The sequence below is a fragment of the Ascaphus truei genome, chromosome 2 (genome assembly GCF_040206685.1).
Source record: "Ascaphus truei isolate aAscTru1 chromosome 2, aAscTru1.hap1, whole genome shotgun sequence".
NCBI lineage: Eukaryota > Metazoa > Chordata > Amphibia > Anura > Ascaphidae > Ascaphus > Ascaphus truei.
In genome coordinates, this window is record NC_134484.1 from 376,489,409 (window position 1) to 376,507,163 (window position 17,755).

The following is a 17,755-nucleotide window of genomic DNA, read 5'->3' on the forward strand; positions in this document are numbered from 1 at the left end:
GCGCGGCCTAAGAAAAAGCGTCTGAGCGATGCAAAACATGCGTGAGGTCACGTGGATTACGTCACTGTGTCACTCACTCTAGTCCAAGGCGGTCAGGTCTGAGTGTTCGGGGGGAGGGGGCGCCTGACACCAATTCAGAGAGGTTCTGTGTATCAGACTATACCCATTCCAGCTTTTAACTTTAAAGTATACCTTGTTACTTGCTCCAGCTTGGAATGGGCACTCTGCTATTAGTGTAGCGATGTTCTAAGTCGTTGTGCTATCCGGTGAGGAAGCTCTTGGGTTTCATGGCTACTTAGTGACTATTGATTAACCTCTTCTAAGTCCATATTGGTACAATTGTATTTTTAACTACAGTATGTGCTGAGGTTATGGTGCATCGGGACTATTTAAAAGCTGCTCACTACACTGCAGCCTCAAACGTTAGCTGCTGGACTGCTGGACTAACAACTCACTAGCAACTGACTTATATGTCGTTCTCTAAAGATTACCACTATGTTCCTGGTATCTTTTTTTACCTAGAGTTTATATTTACTGCTTCTACATATTCACCTTGTTATAGTTAATAGTTTTAATGGTCTGTACATAGTGAATTGGCACACCTTGAACCAATTCCAGTAGACCGGAATGATGCTTACCCTGGTTATACACTATATTCCTATATAACTTGAATAGAAGGAGACTTGATCTGGCTATACTTGATGATTGTAATTAGGTGTCAATTATTATTGTGACCACTGTCAGTACTTTGCCTGAAGCCACCTCATCCAGTGTCCTGATCAAAATATTCGTGGACCTACCCTTGACTAATTTTAATATTTTTGTATAATTTATATTGTGTTCACCAAGTTTTTATTGTATTACCTAATAAAGATTATGTTTTAACACAATCATTGCTCCTGATCACGAGTGCAACATTGCAGAGCTTGTCCCTTGGTTGCCTTTAATTATACATAACAAAGACCCTATTACACTTAAAGTAATGGGTCTAGAGCAGGCTTCACCAACCTGACTGGGAGTTGGAGACAGAATTTACCAGTGCTATTGTCAAAGGGCCACAATAACAAAAATTCAAACGAATACCTGTATACAGAGCATAACCTGACCTATTGCACGGTCTCATGCCATCATATATTATACCATAATCTTCAGTTTTTTCACAGTTTATATTCCATGCACTATATTTATTCTGCCCATACTGCTTATTATTACGTTCTTTACATGTGTTATTTATTAATATATATTCTCTATATTCTCTACGGGGCAGGAGTTATATTTATTATTATTATTATGTTCATTATTTAATGTATCCACTCATTAATGCGTTATTAGTTGTACACTTCCAGGTTTGATCTATATATGTTGCAATCAATGTTATGGACGGCTCAACATATATAGTACATTGTGACATTCTTCATGTGTTTTGCCACAATGTTACGCTATTAACTTTTTGGCACTTTATATTTTGATTTATATGTTACCCCTTGATAGTGGTCCCCTGCTGTTATTTTATTACTACTGTACTGTACATGCAAATAGTCAAAAGATATTGTAATCAAGCTGTGAAGTCGGTGATGTCAGACTATAATAATTGTATTTATTGTTTATTATATAGGATGTAGATCTTTCAGGACTCAAATGAAATAATTTAAATGCCCATATACCAGGGAGTGTGTGTGTGTGTGGGGGGGGGGGGGTAATGTCATTTGTGAGACTCATTACTCACAGTTACTGCCCAGATGAGCTTACAATCTCTGTTTTTTGTGTCTGAGGCACAGGGAGAGAAAAAGTCCATGGTCACAAAGAGCTGACACTGGCATTTGAACCAGGTTCCCCTGCTTCAAATGCAGTGTCGTTGTTATGCGAGTCAGTGTCTTAACTCACTGAGCCACTCCTTCATACATGCATTATGACATTCTCATAATTAAAGTTTAATAGAACTGGCAAAATGAAAAGAGTTTTCAGAAAAGATAAGAACTATTGTATAACACCAGTGCATTATTTATACAAAACAACAATGAATCCCTTTTCTGACAGATAAACATAATTGCTACTTTATTATAATGAACATATTATAGTTGCATGATACAGCGGTAACAAACATTATTCCCTTTCTTAATGTGGAATAATACAAGAAATAAGAAGCTAAATATCAGATGTGAAATAATGCACGAGTTCTGTTCATTTTCAGTGGCACTCGCGGTAATAATCGCAGTAGCATTATCGCAATAGTAATAACCATGGCTACATCTCCATACAGTATTTGCACAAGCTGTGCTCCCGAAAAACACGACGTCTGCTCTTAGCTGAATAAAAGGTTATATGATAGATGTGAGACTACTTGTTATATGTTAATATTTTCTGTTAAATGCTGTTGTAACCTCTAAAAGCATCTATAATGTAACCTGCTCTGTATAAGCGTTAAACATTAGATTCTGCAAATCAGCCTCCCATTATGATGGCCTTGTTCAAAGCATGCTACTAATGGGCCCAACTGTGATTACAGTACATGAGAACTGCTACCAGCAAAGGGACCCGTTTTATCCAGGCAAGCTTATACTGTAGGTCGTAATACTTAAAAAAAATATTTTAATTTATTTTCATCAGATGGCTGCCTTCGTAATAGTTGTAAATACTTGTAAATAATGTGTTAAATGCTTGTAAATAACAATAACATTCTATTTATATAATAAACACAAAATTCCCAACAAGCTCTGAGAAACCCCAAACATTACCACATTATATATATATATATATATATATATATATATATATATATATATATATATATATATATATATATATATATATATATATATATATATATATGTATATGTATATGTATATGTGTATATGCATATGTGTATATATGTGTATATGTATATATGCAGTGGTTGACAAATCACCAAAAAATCTACTCGCCACACAAAAAAATCTACTCGCCACCTAGTACCAAACGTGTGCTGCTTGGGCCAATATTTACTCGCCCGGGGGTTAAATTCACTCGCCCGGGGCGAGCAAATGTATAGGTTTGTCAAACACTGTATATGTGTATATGTGTATATGTGTATATGTGTATATGTGTATATGTGTATATGTGTATTATATATAATATGTGTGTGTGTGTGTGTCAATAGGAGTGCTAGTGGGCGAGGCTAAATGTATACAACAAAAAACAAACAAAGATGCCCAAAACCACTTCCAATGTGACAAAAAATACACAGTGCAATACCTATATATTCTCTTGAAAAAGGGTAATTTAGTGCAACCCTTTGGCCAAAGCGTCTGAAGCCCGCTAGTCAACTTCAAGGCATGACCGTTAGCAGGTCCTAACCCTCCCTGAGTTAGGTATTGTCACATTGGAAGTAGTTTTGGGCATCTTTGTTTGTTTTTTGTTCTATTTATATAATCAACCCTGTCGCTGTAGGGTTGAGCCTTTTTTTATACCTGATGCCCATCTTTTTTACCAAATCAACTACCTCACTATGGTTATGGCCCAGCGATCCTGAAATTCACGTCAATGACAGTTAACCAAGACTGCTGCGTCATAACACATATCAAAACTTGGTTAATCCTGACGCATGTACATATTTCTAATTCATTTTATTTGTTTCTAACCCTTTCCTTTGTTTATGCAAAAGCCCCATTTCAGAGCCTGGATGGGAGTGACGTCAAGTTTATGAACTAACATAATGTTAACCTTACTGGACTTAATAGTGTAGATGCGATGTTAGGGTAAGTGCCTCTTTTGCATCTAATTTTTACTAACGGACGTTACAATTAATGCAATGCTCTTTATGGCAGAAACACTGACAACGTTATTGGAAGATTTGTGGTAAGGCTTAATGTGTCATTAAATTAGGTAAACGTCACGTTAAGTTACTTAACTTTGTGGATCTGGGCCTAATTCGCCAGAACAAGCAAATAGAGAAAGGCAAAGTTTTCCTAGTTCGGTTCAAAAATGATTGTGTATATAATGCTTATGCTCACCACAAACCAGGGCCGGACCGCGGGGCTGAGGTGGGGATGTGAAAACTCCGACCGTAGACTGCGAAGCCGGGTCCGGGAAAACTTCAGCGTAGGTGCTGCAGCGCGATGGGACCCTGGTAGAGGTAACAGGAACATGGTGAGGGAGAAGGCCACGGGAATCCAGGAGTGTGGACACGCCACAAGAAACACTGAGGACGTCAATGTAGCCGCTTCAGCGCGCGAACACGAAGTCTGCCAAGAGGAAGGAAAGCAGCACTGGGGCTACTTAGCAGAAAGGCTTTAGGAAGCAGGAGTCTTCATCACAGGGGCTTCAGCATAGGAATAGCCTCCGCTTGGAGGAGGCGAAGAACCAGAAGCCAACACCAGTGATTCCGAAGCCCACTCCTCCACTGAACGACAGAGGGAAGTACCGCGGACTCCTTTTTTAGGACAGACTGCGGAAAAGGGGGCAAGAAAACCAGACGGGGGAAGAAAAGGAAAATCTCCTTACCTCCGATCACAAACGCGCCAATGAGTATGGATACCCTGGTCATTAATCTTTCACAGCATATACTAAGTGCAGATGAAATGTCTGTACTGGCACGTGGCCCCTCCTATGTACCCACCTTGAACTTTGATGATTTTGGGCTAGAAGTTGACTTATTTAAGTTTGAACGTTTACTTAACCTGAAATCCTTTTTTTCCCACAGGACAACAGAAACGATGCCGCCTACAGAGCCACCAGGGACAGATAATTTGGCACTGCCTATCGAACCGTCAGGGACAGTTAATTCAGCCGATCAGAAAGGTACCAAAGTATGTAAATTAAAATCCCCATTCATACCTCCTTTCAAAAACCAATCAGTGAGCACCTATATGCGATTAGTTAAGGCAGACATTGCTAAATATGCTACCAATAGGCATAAAATCATGCACATTATGACACTTAGGGAAAAGAACGCCCTTAAAAAACTGTCCAGTAATAGTGATATTATCATTAAAAGGGCAGATAAAGGTGGCGTCCTTGTCATACAAGACTACATAGCATATAAAACAGAAATTAAAAGACAACTGAGCTCAATTGATTGTTACATCAAATTGGATAGAGATCCCACTCCGACGTATGCGAGGGAGATAAAGGAGATTATCCAGCTTGGCCTTAATAACCGCTGGATATCTGAGACTGAAGCAGAATTTCTTACAATAGAACATCCCAAATGCCCACTGTTTTACACCCTCCCGAAAATACATAAAAATCTCCAATTACCTCCAGGGCGACCAATAATAGCAGCTATACATTCACTTAATCAGCCATTAGCCATATATGTTGACACATTCCTCAACCCCATAGCACAAAAAGCACGGTCATACGTAAAGGATACCTTTGACTTTTTAACCAAACTCAAAGATATTCCACGCAATGGTACTGACCATATAATGGTCAGAATGGACGTTTCCAGCTTGTATACTATTATACCTCATGAGGATGGCTTAAATATAGTAAAAACTGCTTTATCTGCCCATTACCAGGCGACAGTCCCCACTGAATATATTTTGCTCCTATTACACTTCATTCTTCATAAAAACTATTTTAAATTTGAAAAGGAGCATTTTTTGCAAATTAAGGGAACTGCGATGGGCAGCAACATGGCGCCCGCATATGCCAACCTATTTATGGTAGATTTTGAGGAGAAGTACATATATGCATCAATATACTATAAATACATAATTGGGTATTATAGATATATTGACGATCTGTTCTTTGTGTGGACAGGTACTGAGGACCAGTTATTGTCATTTTTTGATTATTTACACAATCTCCCTTCTCCTGTACAGCTTACTAATGTCTGGAGCTCTAAGCAATTATCCTTTCTAGACGTCCTGATTTCCCAAGAAAATGGTGAGTTCCACACAGACCTTTACAGGAAAGATACTGACAGAAATGCCCTGTTACGTGCTGACAGTCACCATCCCCCATCCCTCATCAATGCCCTACCTTTCTCACAAAAAGTGAGGGTTTCTAGGATCACTATTCGACAGGACAAACTAGCACCGGCCATGGATGACCTTCGTGAAAGGTTCACTAAAAGGGGATATACCCCGGCAGTGCTTGATGCAGCCCTTAACAGAGAGGTGATTCCTAATAGGGTGACTAAGGATGAGAAACGCATTGTATTTTCCACCACATACAATAGGGCCAGTAATTTAGTCAGATTTACTATCCGGAAACATTGGCACCTGCTGCAGAATGATGAGGTGTTAGCAGCTAGTTGTCAGACACCCCCCTTGATCGCTTATAGGAGAGGGAGAAACTTGTCAGACAACTTGATACATGCTGACAACAAGGACCACTACCATACGCCCCACTTCCTAGAAGGCGGTAAACAGGGTAACTTCCGGTGTATGAATTGTTCAGTGTGTAACAGTCTTACTACCGGGGACGTATTTTGTCATCCACATAGTGGTAAAAAAATCACTATTCATAATCGTATTACATGTAGATCTACATTTGTGGTGTATATTATCAGGTGCCCGTGTGGTCTTGTCTATGTAGGCAAGACTACACGCATGCTTAAAGTGAGATACATTGAACACAAAAGTGTGATACGTAAGGGTACGGACCCTACTGTACTGGTACAGCACTGTGTTGAACACAGACACAATGTGTCATCCCTCAGAGTGATGGGGATTGAACACATAGCACCAAGACAAGGATACCCTGATAGAGAAACCCTTTTACTGAGGCGTGAGGCTTATTGGATCCACACATTGCAGACAAGTAATGGCAGGGGTCTTAATGAACAACAAAATTTCAAATGCTTTCTCAACAGGAGGTAGCAGAAGGACTCTGTAAGGCTCTGTGCGTCTCTCCGTGGACCCATGCGACCCATTATGTACATTATGCTCCTCTAAGGATTGCTGTATATGCATTTATCTATATGTATCATGTATCCTTTCAGGTTCTAATTCTATATGTAATGCTGCTAGCATAAATACAGCCTCCACCATTTTTTATACACTGCATTAGATGACACTGTGGTTATACTATTAGTTTGTACACTTTATTTGATTATTTTATTTAATAAAACTGTAGTCACATTACACTTGATTGTTTATGTAAGGGCTCTCACCCCAGCACGATCATTCAGTCCTCCTTGGGCATCAGGCTGTCTTTCTTCCACTCCAGGGCAGGTCTGATGCCTGAGGCCCGCCCCCCCTCCTCCCCCGTGAGGGCGTGATGACGTCACCAGGGGAGCCTCTGCTGCCAGTGAGGGGGCGGCTCCCTGAGTTTCCAGCTTCCTGCAGGACAGCCATCTTAGCCTGTTACAGGCATTGGGGAGGCTGTCTCCTCCTCCCCTGGTGGTGCATGACGTCATCACGCTGCGTCGCGCTGGCGCCCTGACGTCACGATGGGGGCGTTGACATCCAGGAGCAAGGCAGCAGTGATCGTGGGGGGGTGAGTACCCATTTGTGTATATATTGTGGTATGTTTAACATGTTCTGTAGCCCTCTCCTTGATAAAGGCAATCTATTTGCCGAAACGTTGGACCTTTGGTGGCACAATAAACTGCACCTTTAGTAAGACCGTGTGCCTGCTTCCATTCCTTTGCTGAAGAACCAGAAGCCACAGCGGGGATCCAGGGCTTCAGCACGGGAAGACAGGTAAGGCTGAGGGAGAACAGGGCGAATGCACAAGGAGGCCTAGCAGGCCAAACAGAGAAGTCTGTGGCAAGCACAGTTACTTGAAAAAGAATTGCAAAGTCTATGTTCAGCAACTTCCTGGGGGAAGGGCAGCAACTAAATAGCACAGGAAGCCAATCAGGCCAGAGCTGCATAGGAGGTAGCAAGGAGCAGGTGATTCTTGATTGCAGGTTCAGGGAGGGTTTGTCTGGAGACTCACAAGCTCTGTAAGGATGAGTTCCAGCCAAACCCAGGAGCGGATTCCTTACAGTGTATATTTATAACACAATTCAAACAAAGGAAATGTTCTTCAACGTTTGTATGAAAACATGAAAAGCTTGCTTCATGTTTTTGAAGCGAAACGTCTTTGCTGGCACCTACCACAAACCAAAATCTCATAGGACTAAAAGTGCTTCATGGAGACGAAAACCTGTTACTGCCAGGCGTGTGCATGATTGTGTGCATTTTTGTGAGCACTCCTGCCCCCTTGCTGACTAAAAGAAGCGGCTGGTGCCATCTGCACATGCGCAGAATCGACTGGCACTGCCTGCACATGTGCAGACGCGACCGGCATTGCCAACCACATGCTCAGAAACGACCAGCGCCACCTGCACATGTGCAGACGCGACCGGCATTGCCAACCACATGCTCAGAAACGACCAGCGCCACCTGCACATGTGCAGAAGCGGCAGGAGCCGCCCAAGGAGATACTGGGATCAATGACACACACACACACACACCTTTTGCAAGTAATGGCATTTACATACTTTATAATCAATCACAATCATAAAAATCAACACACAATTTCACTGGCAAAAGACAAAGAAGTTTCACTTAACATGAGCGTGCTCGGCACACACACACCCTTTTTTTTCTTTCTTCTTTTTTTCAGCATGTGTGTCTTTGTGGAAAATATCTGGGCAAAACATGATCCCTAAGCAGGATGGTATTGGAGTAAAATTCAGGACCTGTCAAAAGTGTTAAGGACCCATATTATGACGGAACATTGCAAAAAGTCTCCGGGTTAGCCTTCAATAGAAGGTTGCAACCCTGCTAGTAACGCATCTGTAAATGTCTATGTGTTCAGTGGTGAGTGGAGTGGAACTAGCAGTCGTTCCCAGAAAAATTGTCAGCAGTTTTTTACCTAATTAAAAAAGAAATTCCAGGAAAAAGTTTGGCTGAAAAACAATATAAATGGTGAGTTCAAAAAAATGAAAGAAATAGACAAAAAAGTGACTAATAAAATTAATGATAAAAAGGTGCCATCCACATTCCGATAAAAACTCAGAAAAATTTACCAAAAAAAAGGAAGAGTCCAAACTGAGTTAGAAAAAATGAAAAAGGAATCGAAAAGGAATCAACTCCGTCTTACATAACAACTGGCATGGAGAAGTCTGCATCTTGCAGGATCTGGCTAGAAGTTTTCCTATAAAAATCCCACATTTTGTATAAAATATTGGCAGTGCTGTTGGGAGGTGCAGAGGAACACATTGAGCCTGAAGAGTTGTAGTGGGAGGCAGCTAAATGATTCTGTCTTCACTGGTCCTTTTCCTTCAGATCGTTTGACTTATTGTCAGTTGTTTTCAATGATTTCCATAACGTTCGGCTGATTCTTATTTCTCAATTTTTCTCATATTTAGCTCCACTTTTTACTATTTTGCTTAGGTGAAAAATAAACCTGACCATACTGCCAAAACTTTGCCTGAAACACACTTTTCAGAGTACACTGAATACGGACCTGTGACGGAGCGGCCTGTAGGTGAGGTCAGTAAGACACTTAGACAGAGGGTCAAGCTTAATTGTATTGGTTTATTAACCAGAAGACAACTAAACAATAGGAACCCTGTCCCTTTAAGTCCAAAAGAAATCATAATATAAACACCTATTCCCTATAGGGAAACTAACTAAACATGGTGGCCCTTTCAAACGGCGCTGGCCAGTTAAACTGGTCCCCAGCCCAAAACATATACTATCTTATGCAAACCAACAGTTTTTTAACATTGCAGAGTCCTATTTATTGCTTATCTGTATTTGCAGGGGATTCCTATCCCAGGGCCTCTGTGTCACTCTTTCAGTTATTCAGAAACACCGGTTCTGGGGAAAGGCTGTCCAGTCTGTGGTGATCTTTATCCTGGGTCTGATTCCCAGCTGGACCCCAGAGGCCTGCTTCCATCAGTCCTAGACTCCATAACAACCAGGCTCCCTCCTGGTGGGGAGAAGTTTCACTTCCTCTCTCTCTCTGGGGGAAAGCAGTCACCCTGTCTCTGGCAACTTCCCGCCTTTTATTCCTGCTCAATCAGGCGTTCATTGTACACACCTGCCAGTTCAGGTATGAAATCTGACACCTGTGCAATTTCCTGCCCTGCAAAGGGAGTTTAACCCCTTGACTCCCCTACAGGGCCAAATAATGATTTTTGCAAACAAAACCAGTTCAGTTCTGTGTGCATTTTAAATGAAAATGAAATGTTGGGACTTTTTTCATTTGGGGATGTTTTTGGTGGTCCCTTCGTTATGTATTAAATTAGCAGACAAATTTCAAAATTTTTGTTTGAAAAAGCTACTGAAGCCGCATGTTTGGGGATATATTGAGTCTGGCACTAAATATGCCCATGCCATTTTAGACCATTTTGAGACAGGGTTTCTCTTGTAACAAATTATCATGTGTAAGTTATTATTTATTCATCTCAACAAAATGAGAGGTTATATACTGTATCACTGCAAAAATCTAATTTTGTTAGAGCACTATGATCGAATGTCCACATGAGAACAGCAAGCATGGAAAAGTGTTGCATGTGCCAAGAAATAATGTATGTTTTTCTGGCATAAACCGAAAACAAGCAGTGTAATCACTTGTCTTGTAAATAAATGCACTGACTTGGTTTGTTTGCTTTGTTAGTTTTATCATATTGTCAACCCAACATCACAGTTCTTTCTAAAGGTATTTCACTTTTGTTAAAAGCCATTTTAGGCAGACGTTGATTGCTGAAGTTGTATAGAGCAACATGTGGTTTTACATTATATGTGATGAAAAACATTTTATTCGGAAGAAGTTGTACAGTATACTAATCCTGAAAATGCCTTTATGTAGTCTTATGTCATAGTTTAAGCATTAATCAAGACTATTGGACACGTTCGAAAAGTAAATAAGGCTCATGCATATTGACTCAAAGCAGGAAACCCTACATTGATCAAAGTATAAAGGTTTTTCACTTTGGACTGTATTCAATATAGACTAAGTGTTATAAAGTATTTCATTATATGATGCCTATTTACTGTATTTCGCACATGCAGGCATAGGTATGTGTAAAGTGGGAAATAGATTGTTTTTTTGTCGTTCCTTTTTAAGATCCCTGCATTGACCCCTTTAGTTATCAGGATGTAATGTTGAGAGCTGTGGTTCCTCTAACATAATTCTAAACAACTAAAGGTAATGAGGCCATGAACCCTGTATTTTAACATGTTAGGGATGTGTTAATGTGACCTGCAATACTACTTTACTAGAACATTTCGTGTTCACTTTGTCGCAGGGCTGGTCTTAGAGCAAGACGAGCAAGGCAGTTGCCTGGAGCCTCTTGCTCCCTCCTCTCCCTGCTCCTGTGGGTGCCGGGATCCAAACTCCACCTGACAGGAGAGGGGAGAGCTGGGAAGGTGCCGAACTGATGTAGGATTGCACCGCTACTCACTAGGATCCTATAACATGGCCACAATGAGAAGAGTTTGTCCCAGTAGCTGTCACCAGGATGTCTGGGAATCAGCCCTACAAGCAGATTCCCGTCCACAGTATTCAGTAACCCCTGAGGAAGTAGCAGTTCCAGAACAGGGCAGGAGAGTGACAGTAACGTTACACAGAACAGGATCTCAGCATGGGTAAAATAAAAGGGGACTCCAAGATAGTATTATAAGGTGGGGCATGGTCGACAGTATGAAGCAACTACTGTATCAAGTAAATGTGCCTCCCACAAGTGTTAAGAGTGGGCACTCAGGGAAGATATGTATCAAGAGTGATAGTGGTATGGATGAAATGAAGTACAACTATGTCAATCTACATGATATTACACCTCCATGTTCCAGAAGGAGCGGGATCATTCCAGAATATTGAAAAACACAATATAGTGTACACTGTGTATATAAATGATGATGATGATATGACTCTGAACTTGGCCCATATGCCAGCCCACTTACTAGAGAAAAGATCAAATAGAGCTCATCAAATGTTGTAATGTGTCTTCTTGCTGCTGATATGTCTTTAAGATCCCAGGTCTGTATATAATCAGGTATACTGCAGCTGTTCCCCAGGTGCTGCATGTGGATCTATCCTCAAGACAAAAAAGCAGACATAGTGTATTCCAAAAGACACAAAGTTTTAGTGGGCTATAACACAGAATACTCACATTTTGCGTAAATACCTGATTATATACAGAGGTCTTGCTGGCATAATACAAGCGATCACTCATAATGATCAAATGTCTACTGTGTAGGTAAATAAGTACTGTGTTATTTACTCCTCGTCTTGTCATTGATTCACCTATAGATGGAGGAGTGCCTCATAATCCACAAGCGTATGCTCTCAGATTTACCGGTATATATTGTTCCAGGGCAGAGTATAATGCAAATTCACCGTTCCAATGTAGGTCAGCATGCCTCTGATCAGAATCAGCATGCCTCTGACTAGAATATTGCTTATATAAAGCCATAGGCTGCATGCACAGTAGATATTGCCACAACAGTCCATTCTAAACATACAAATGTATATTAGATTAGGTGAGTCTTGATATTTGGTCACCTTCAGATTCATACATCAATATCAGGAAGGCATAAGTAGGGCTCAAACGGTCTTCATATCAATCTCATTCCAGATGCATGTATCGGCACAGGATTTTTTTTCATCTACATATATGATTCGTTCGTTATTATTACTTGCCCTGCAGTCATTTTGAAAAACAGTCAATGCACAGTGTTACCAGCTCCAGGATTTGGCTCAAAGTAGATCCCCAAAGGGATATAAATGCAGGGATCCGACCACATGACACCACCGACACGCATTTCGCGAATTTATTTCCCATTAATAAGAGTTACAGAAGGACTGTCATGAATCTGTACCACACTGTACATATTTACTGTGCATTTGGGGGCTAAGAGCTTAGAAAGATTAGAAGTCCATGAATGTTTATTTTATTTTGGGGTAAAAAAAGGAATATATGAATCTTACACCAAAACTGTAGGAAACAAAAACACTTTACACATGTAAATTACAGTTTATTGAAATTAACATTAAAAACACTCATTAACTTCAGTGACAGAGGGAATGTCATGAATCTGTAACACACTCATTTGTTTACTGGACCTTTTGGGGACTGTGAACTAAGATTATACAGTATTTGAATTTTTATTGTGCAACAAAATTTTATTGCTATAAAGGTAGTACAAAACCTTCATAAAACGTTCGCCGCATCTACATACAGATGTAGAAGATGTGATTGCAGCGCAGGGCCATGGCGGTCCCCATGGCAACGCAACGCTACATGAGGCGGCCGCTCCAGAAAAGGTAAAAACCACCCCCCCCCCTCTCTCTCAAAGATAAACAAACTCACATCTTGGTGAGAAGTGGTCCTGCTGGTCCGAGGACCCCGCACCTTCCTCCTCTCCCTCCCCTGTTGGCGCCGGAATCCAACTTCAAATCAGAGGGAGGAGCTGGAGGAGGAAGCGTGGGGGCCCCCCATCCTTCAGCTCCCCCCTCCGGTCAGGTGGAAGTTGGATCAGGGCCGACAGGAGCAGGGAGAGGAGGGACAGGAGGGAGAGGAGAGAGCACTGAGTCCCAGAAGGCTTGGGGACCAAAGCGGTCATCTTGCTCGCCTTGCCTTAAGGCCGCCATATATTTGTGGGTGAAAGTGGGCCCTCTTTTAGCGTGCAGCTAATGGAGACACAATGGTGTCTGCTCCCGCTGGCGTGTTGAGTGTGTCACACTACAACGCGCCATTAGGAACAATAACGTCTGCTACATCTGTATGATGCATAGGTCATTGTTTGAAATACATTTTGATGCATTGCGTCAAGTTGAATACCTGATCGATATTAATTAAATGAAAACACAATTATGTGTTGTTTTTATATTATAAATAGTGTTAGTAAATATAAATTATTGGTGTATTATTATTTCTAATAGCAACACAGTGGAAATAATATATTTTCTTGACCGTGGTGAAGAAAATACTTTTTAGTTGATACTGTGACAGATCAGCGACTCTGTGTCTATGTCAGCAGAAGGTTAAAGCATGCTCTGTTTTAAAAACAAGCTATAATATACACCAACAAATAATTACATTTTACATTAATAAATTGCTGAATTTAACAGCTGCATAAAAAGGAAGGTACAGTAAGCTGTATAAATACTGGGAAATGGATCCACAGTCTTATCAATCAACATATGAACGTACACATCCTCAGATGCATCAATTACAGACCCATAATAACCAAATATGTTTGAGCCTCCAAAATGCATAGAAGAGGGTGTAAACCAAAACCAAGTACTGTATATTCCAATCAATATGATCACTGAAGCACAGGGTGAGATTAACCACTTTGGAGTACAGTTTATAGAATCTGCTCCTAAGTGGCTGATCACATTGTGAAAGGCCAAAAACTACTATTGACTTGAATGTCAGTTTTCGACCGATCATAATGTGAACAGCCGCATGGGAGTACTGATCTGGAAAGAGTTATTGCACTCACTCTGTACGCATTAAACCACAGAATATCACAGATTTTCCATAGCATTCAATGGCAGTGATAACACAGAACATGACAGAATATCTCACCATAACATGCCTGCTGTGAGCGCAGTATAACCACTGCCATTTGTATATACTTGTAATGGGTATTCCCCCCCCCCCAATCGCAGACATAGTGTGGAGAACATACAGTGTTACCAGGTGTGGTGCTTTACCTGCTTGGCTCACAGGAGGGCTGAGCTTCCGCCACGGGGGAACCTGGGGCAATTATAGTACTAATAAGAGTAACCTTGTACTCGGTGCAGCGCCTCCACCTGCGATGGTTCCTAGCAGAGCAGGAATTGTTCCTCGCAGGACACATATAAATACTCGCACACCTTAAGTATGATAACCAATACTGTTTACTTTAGGAAACATAACACTCCATAAACATGCACAGAATGACGGGTGTCCCTCTCGGGAGGAGACACTAACTAATGCGCCTCACAGGACGCTTCCCCAACACAGGATGATCCCACCCCGTGTCCATAGGATCCACACCCAATGTCCCGCACTCTTGTAGAGAGATAGGATATGGGTGACTGCGCAGTCACTATTAAACTAAGGGCCCGTTGGTGCACTTGTTGACATAAAGTACCTGCCAAGCACTCCAGTGCTCGGATCAGCAATGACTTCGCAAAGGATCTGGCGCTCGAAGAACACCGGAACCACCTCCAGGACGATCCCACCCGGAGGACTGCTGCAGCCGCAACGATGAACTGCGCCCACGTCGCTGCACGGAGGCGCAGCGCCCGCTGAGTCCCTAACTGACTCTTATAACTACGGGGACAATACTGTACTATAGGCCGTCCCTACAGCACAGCAACCTTGATGGCTTAGGCGGAAACTCCTAGGGGCCTATAGGGGTTAATAGCCTGCTCTGCTCCCCTAACTCTTCCCAGTCCTGACTAACTAAGAACTAGCACTCGCAGCCACGCACTGCAACCTGCGGGGTGCGTACAGCAAACTTGCTGCACGCTAACACTATGGCTTCTTGTCAGGCCTCACAGCACTGCCAGCCGTGACCCTGACAAGGCAGTACTCACACGCACTAAGGGCAGCGTCCCTATCTTGGGCCGTCCCTCAGCACTTACCCACTAACCTGGTGGGGAGTTGGGGCCTTACTTGGGATGTGGAGGACCTTACTCGGTGCAGGAGCTGCACTTGCTCCCTGCACCCTTCCTTCCCCTACAGCTCCCCAGCTCCAACTGACAAAAATCCTGTCTGCACACAACATTGTTGCAACTCTTCAGCATGAGAATCTGCCAGCTCTATTGGCTTCAATGCTGCCTGTGACCAGGGTGAAAGTGCAGTCCCCAGAGGCTGCTGGGAATTGTAGTCCTTGGCACAGCTCTTTCCTATGGGGACCGCGTGCGCGATCTTTACTGCGCATGTGTGACGCTGTAATGGCCGCCACTACGCTTAACTGCACCTGTGCAACCTCCCAGAGCTCCGGCACACTGTCGATGGCCACCACTACCCTGGCCAACCTCTGCGCATTGTGCGAACCTCGCGCCGCAACCAAGATGGCGGTGCCCGCCGGGAGAAGTCGCCATCCCCTTCCCCCACTGCCACAGGGGTAAGGCAGGGGGCAAAGGAAGATCAGGGGAACCAGGGGTGACCCCCTTACATACTGACTCAGCCCCTTGGTGAAAGAACACACAATGTGATCTTGGAAGTATATATATATATATATATATATATATATATATACACACACACACACGTATGTATGTATGTATGTATGTATGTACTGTATGTATGTATACAGAAAAAGAGAAGCAGCTGGCACTCCAAGCAAACACTATATGTCAAGGTGCATGTTCCATAGATATCAATAGAGCAACCAATGCTTCCCAGGCGAGAAGGCAAGAATCAGCACTAAAAAAGTAAACCAAAATATTGTATTAGTAAAATACAAAGGCACACTTAAATCCAACGTTTCAGTCCAGGAAGGACCTTCCTCAAGGGGGTGCTAGAGGACAACGGCACCCAGAAGACATTTATAACCAGAGTCCACCAAGTGCAGTCAATTAAGGGGATCTAATTGATCAATCAGAGAGACTCCTAACAGCTGGCAAAGACACAGGTGTGTGGCGGCCATCTTGATAGGCTGAGGTAAGTAAACAAGTTATGTAACTGTAGTCCTTGTGTCACAGGGAAGTGACCCAGGCTCCCCTGCTTCAAACTCAGTGCCAGTCATTGTCTTTACTCACTGAGCCACTCCTTCTTATATATAGGAGTGGCTAGTGAGTGTTAAGGGGAAGGGAGAGGTGGAAGAGAATAAGGGGGAAAGAGAGGGGGAGAGTGTAAGGGGGCAAGAGAGAGGGAGAGTGTAAAGGGAGAAGAGAGAAGGGGAGAGTGTAACGGGAGACGTGGAAGGTTGAGAGTGTAAGGGGAGAAGAGAGAGGGGGAGAGGGGGAGGGAAGAAGAGATAGAGTGAGTGTAATGGGAAAGATGGGTAGAGAGTTAGGGAGAGAGAGAGTGAGGGAGAGAGCATAAGAGTGTGTAAGGGGGAGAGGAAGTGAGTTTAAGGGGGGAACAGAAAGAGGGGTGAAGAGAGAGGGATGGCAGGAGGGAGAGATGGACAGGGGGGAGAGGGTTGGGGTTCCTCAGAATCTCGCAATCTAATTCTAGGGTTCCTTAACCAAAGAAAGGTTGAAAACTACTGTTTTAGATGTTAGTTTTTTATAACTTTTTAATTTGCAGAATACAATTTTATTCTTATGCTTATCTTTTGCGCTCTTTCTTTTTAAATCTCAAGGATGGCTTTAGTTTAATTTAACCAGCCAAACACAGATAAAATATAAAATGACTATGCAATTAATATTTAAAAAAAGATGACAGGTTTCAAATTAAACAAAATTTAGTTGCTTTCAGGAGCATGAAACTAATGCGGCTTGAGAGGTGTCATTATTTCACAGTATGTTTTTTTCAAAAGACAAACATAAGAAAGATACGTGTACGTATTGAGATGTGTAATTATGAAGCAAGCTGAAGTGACTACAATTTTAAGTGTAGTTTTCTAGCTCAGTAAAGGCTTTAGTTCTAATTATTTTTCCTTTTTCTTTACATTACAAATGATGCACAAGTAATTTGTTTTAATTGCAATCACTTTCACAGATTGTATCATAAAATATACTAAAATAATGACGCAGCTAATTGAACTATGACTTTACAAAGCTAAATTAGTTTCAAAATAGTTACACTAAGTTATTAGTCTATGTATATATATATATAAACCATAATACTGAGTTAAGTTATGGTGAGTAACAAAAAGTGACAAAAACCCTCCACAGGAAAGCAAATATGCAAATATGCAATAGGTCGAAACGGCT

The 17,755-nt window shown here is 41.9% G+C and overlaps 2 protein-coding genes across 2 annotated transcripts in view; one reads left to right on the plus strand and one right to left on the minus strand.

The window, feature by feature from the left end:
* Window positions 1–17,755, minus strand: part of CPNE4 (copine 4) — a 445,822-nt gene that overhangs the window by 250,326 nt on the left and 177,741 nt on the right. The window lies entirely within an intron of this gene.
* On the plus strand, window positions 4,405–6,807 carry LOC142488853 (uncharacterized). Its single transcript, XM_075589190.1, has 3 exons — window positions 4,405–4,504; window positions 4,680–4,777; window positions 5,806–6,807. Exons 1-3 carry the CDS (start codon window positions 4,501–4,503, stop codon window positions 6,805–6,807), a joined length of 1,104 nt encoding a protein of 367 aa, XP_075445305.1. The 5' UTR covers window positions 4,405–4,500.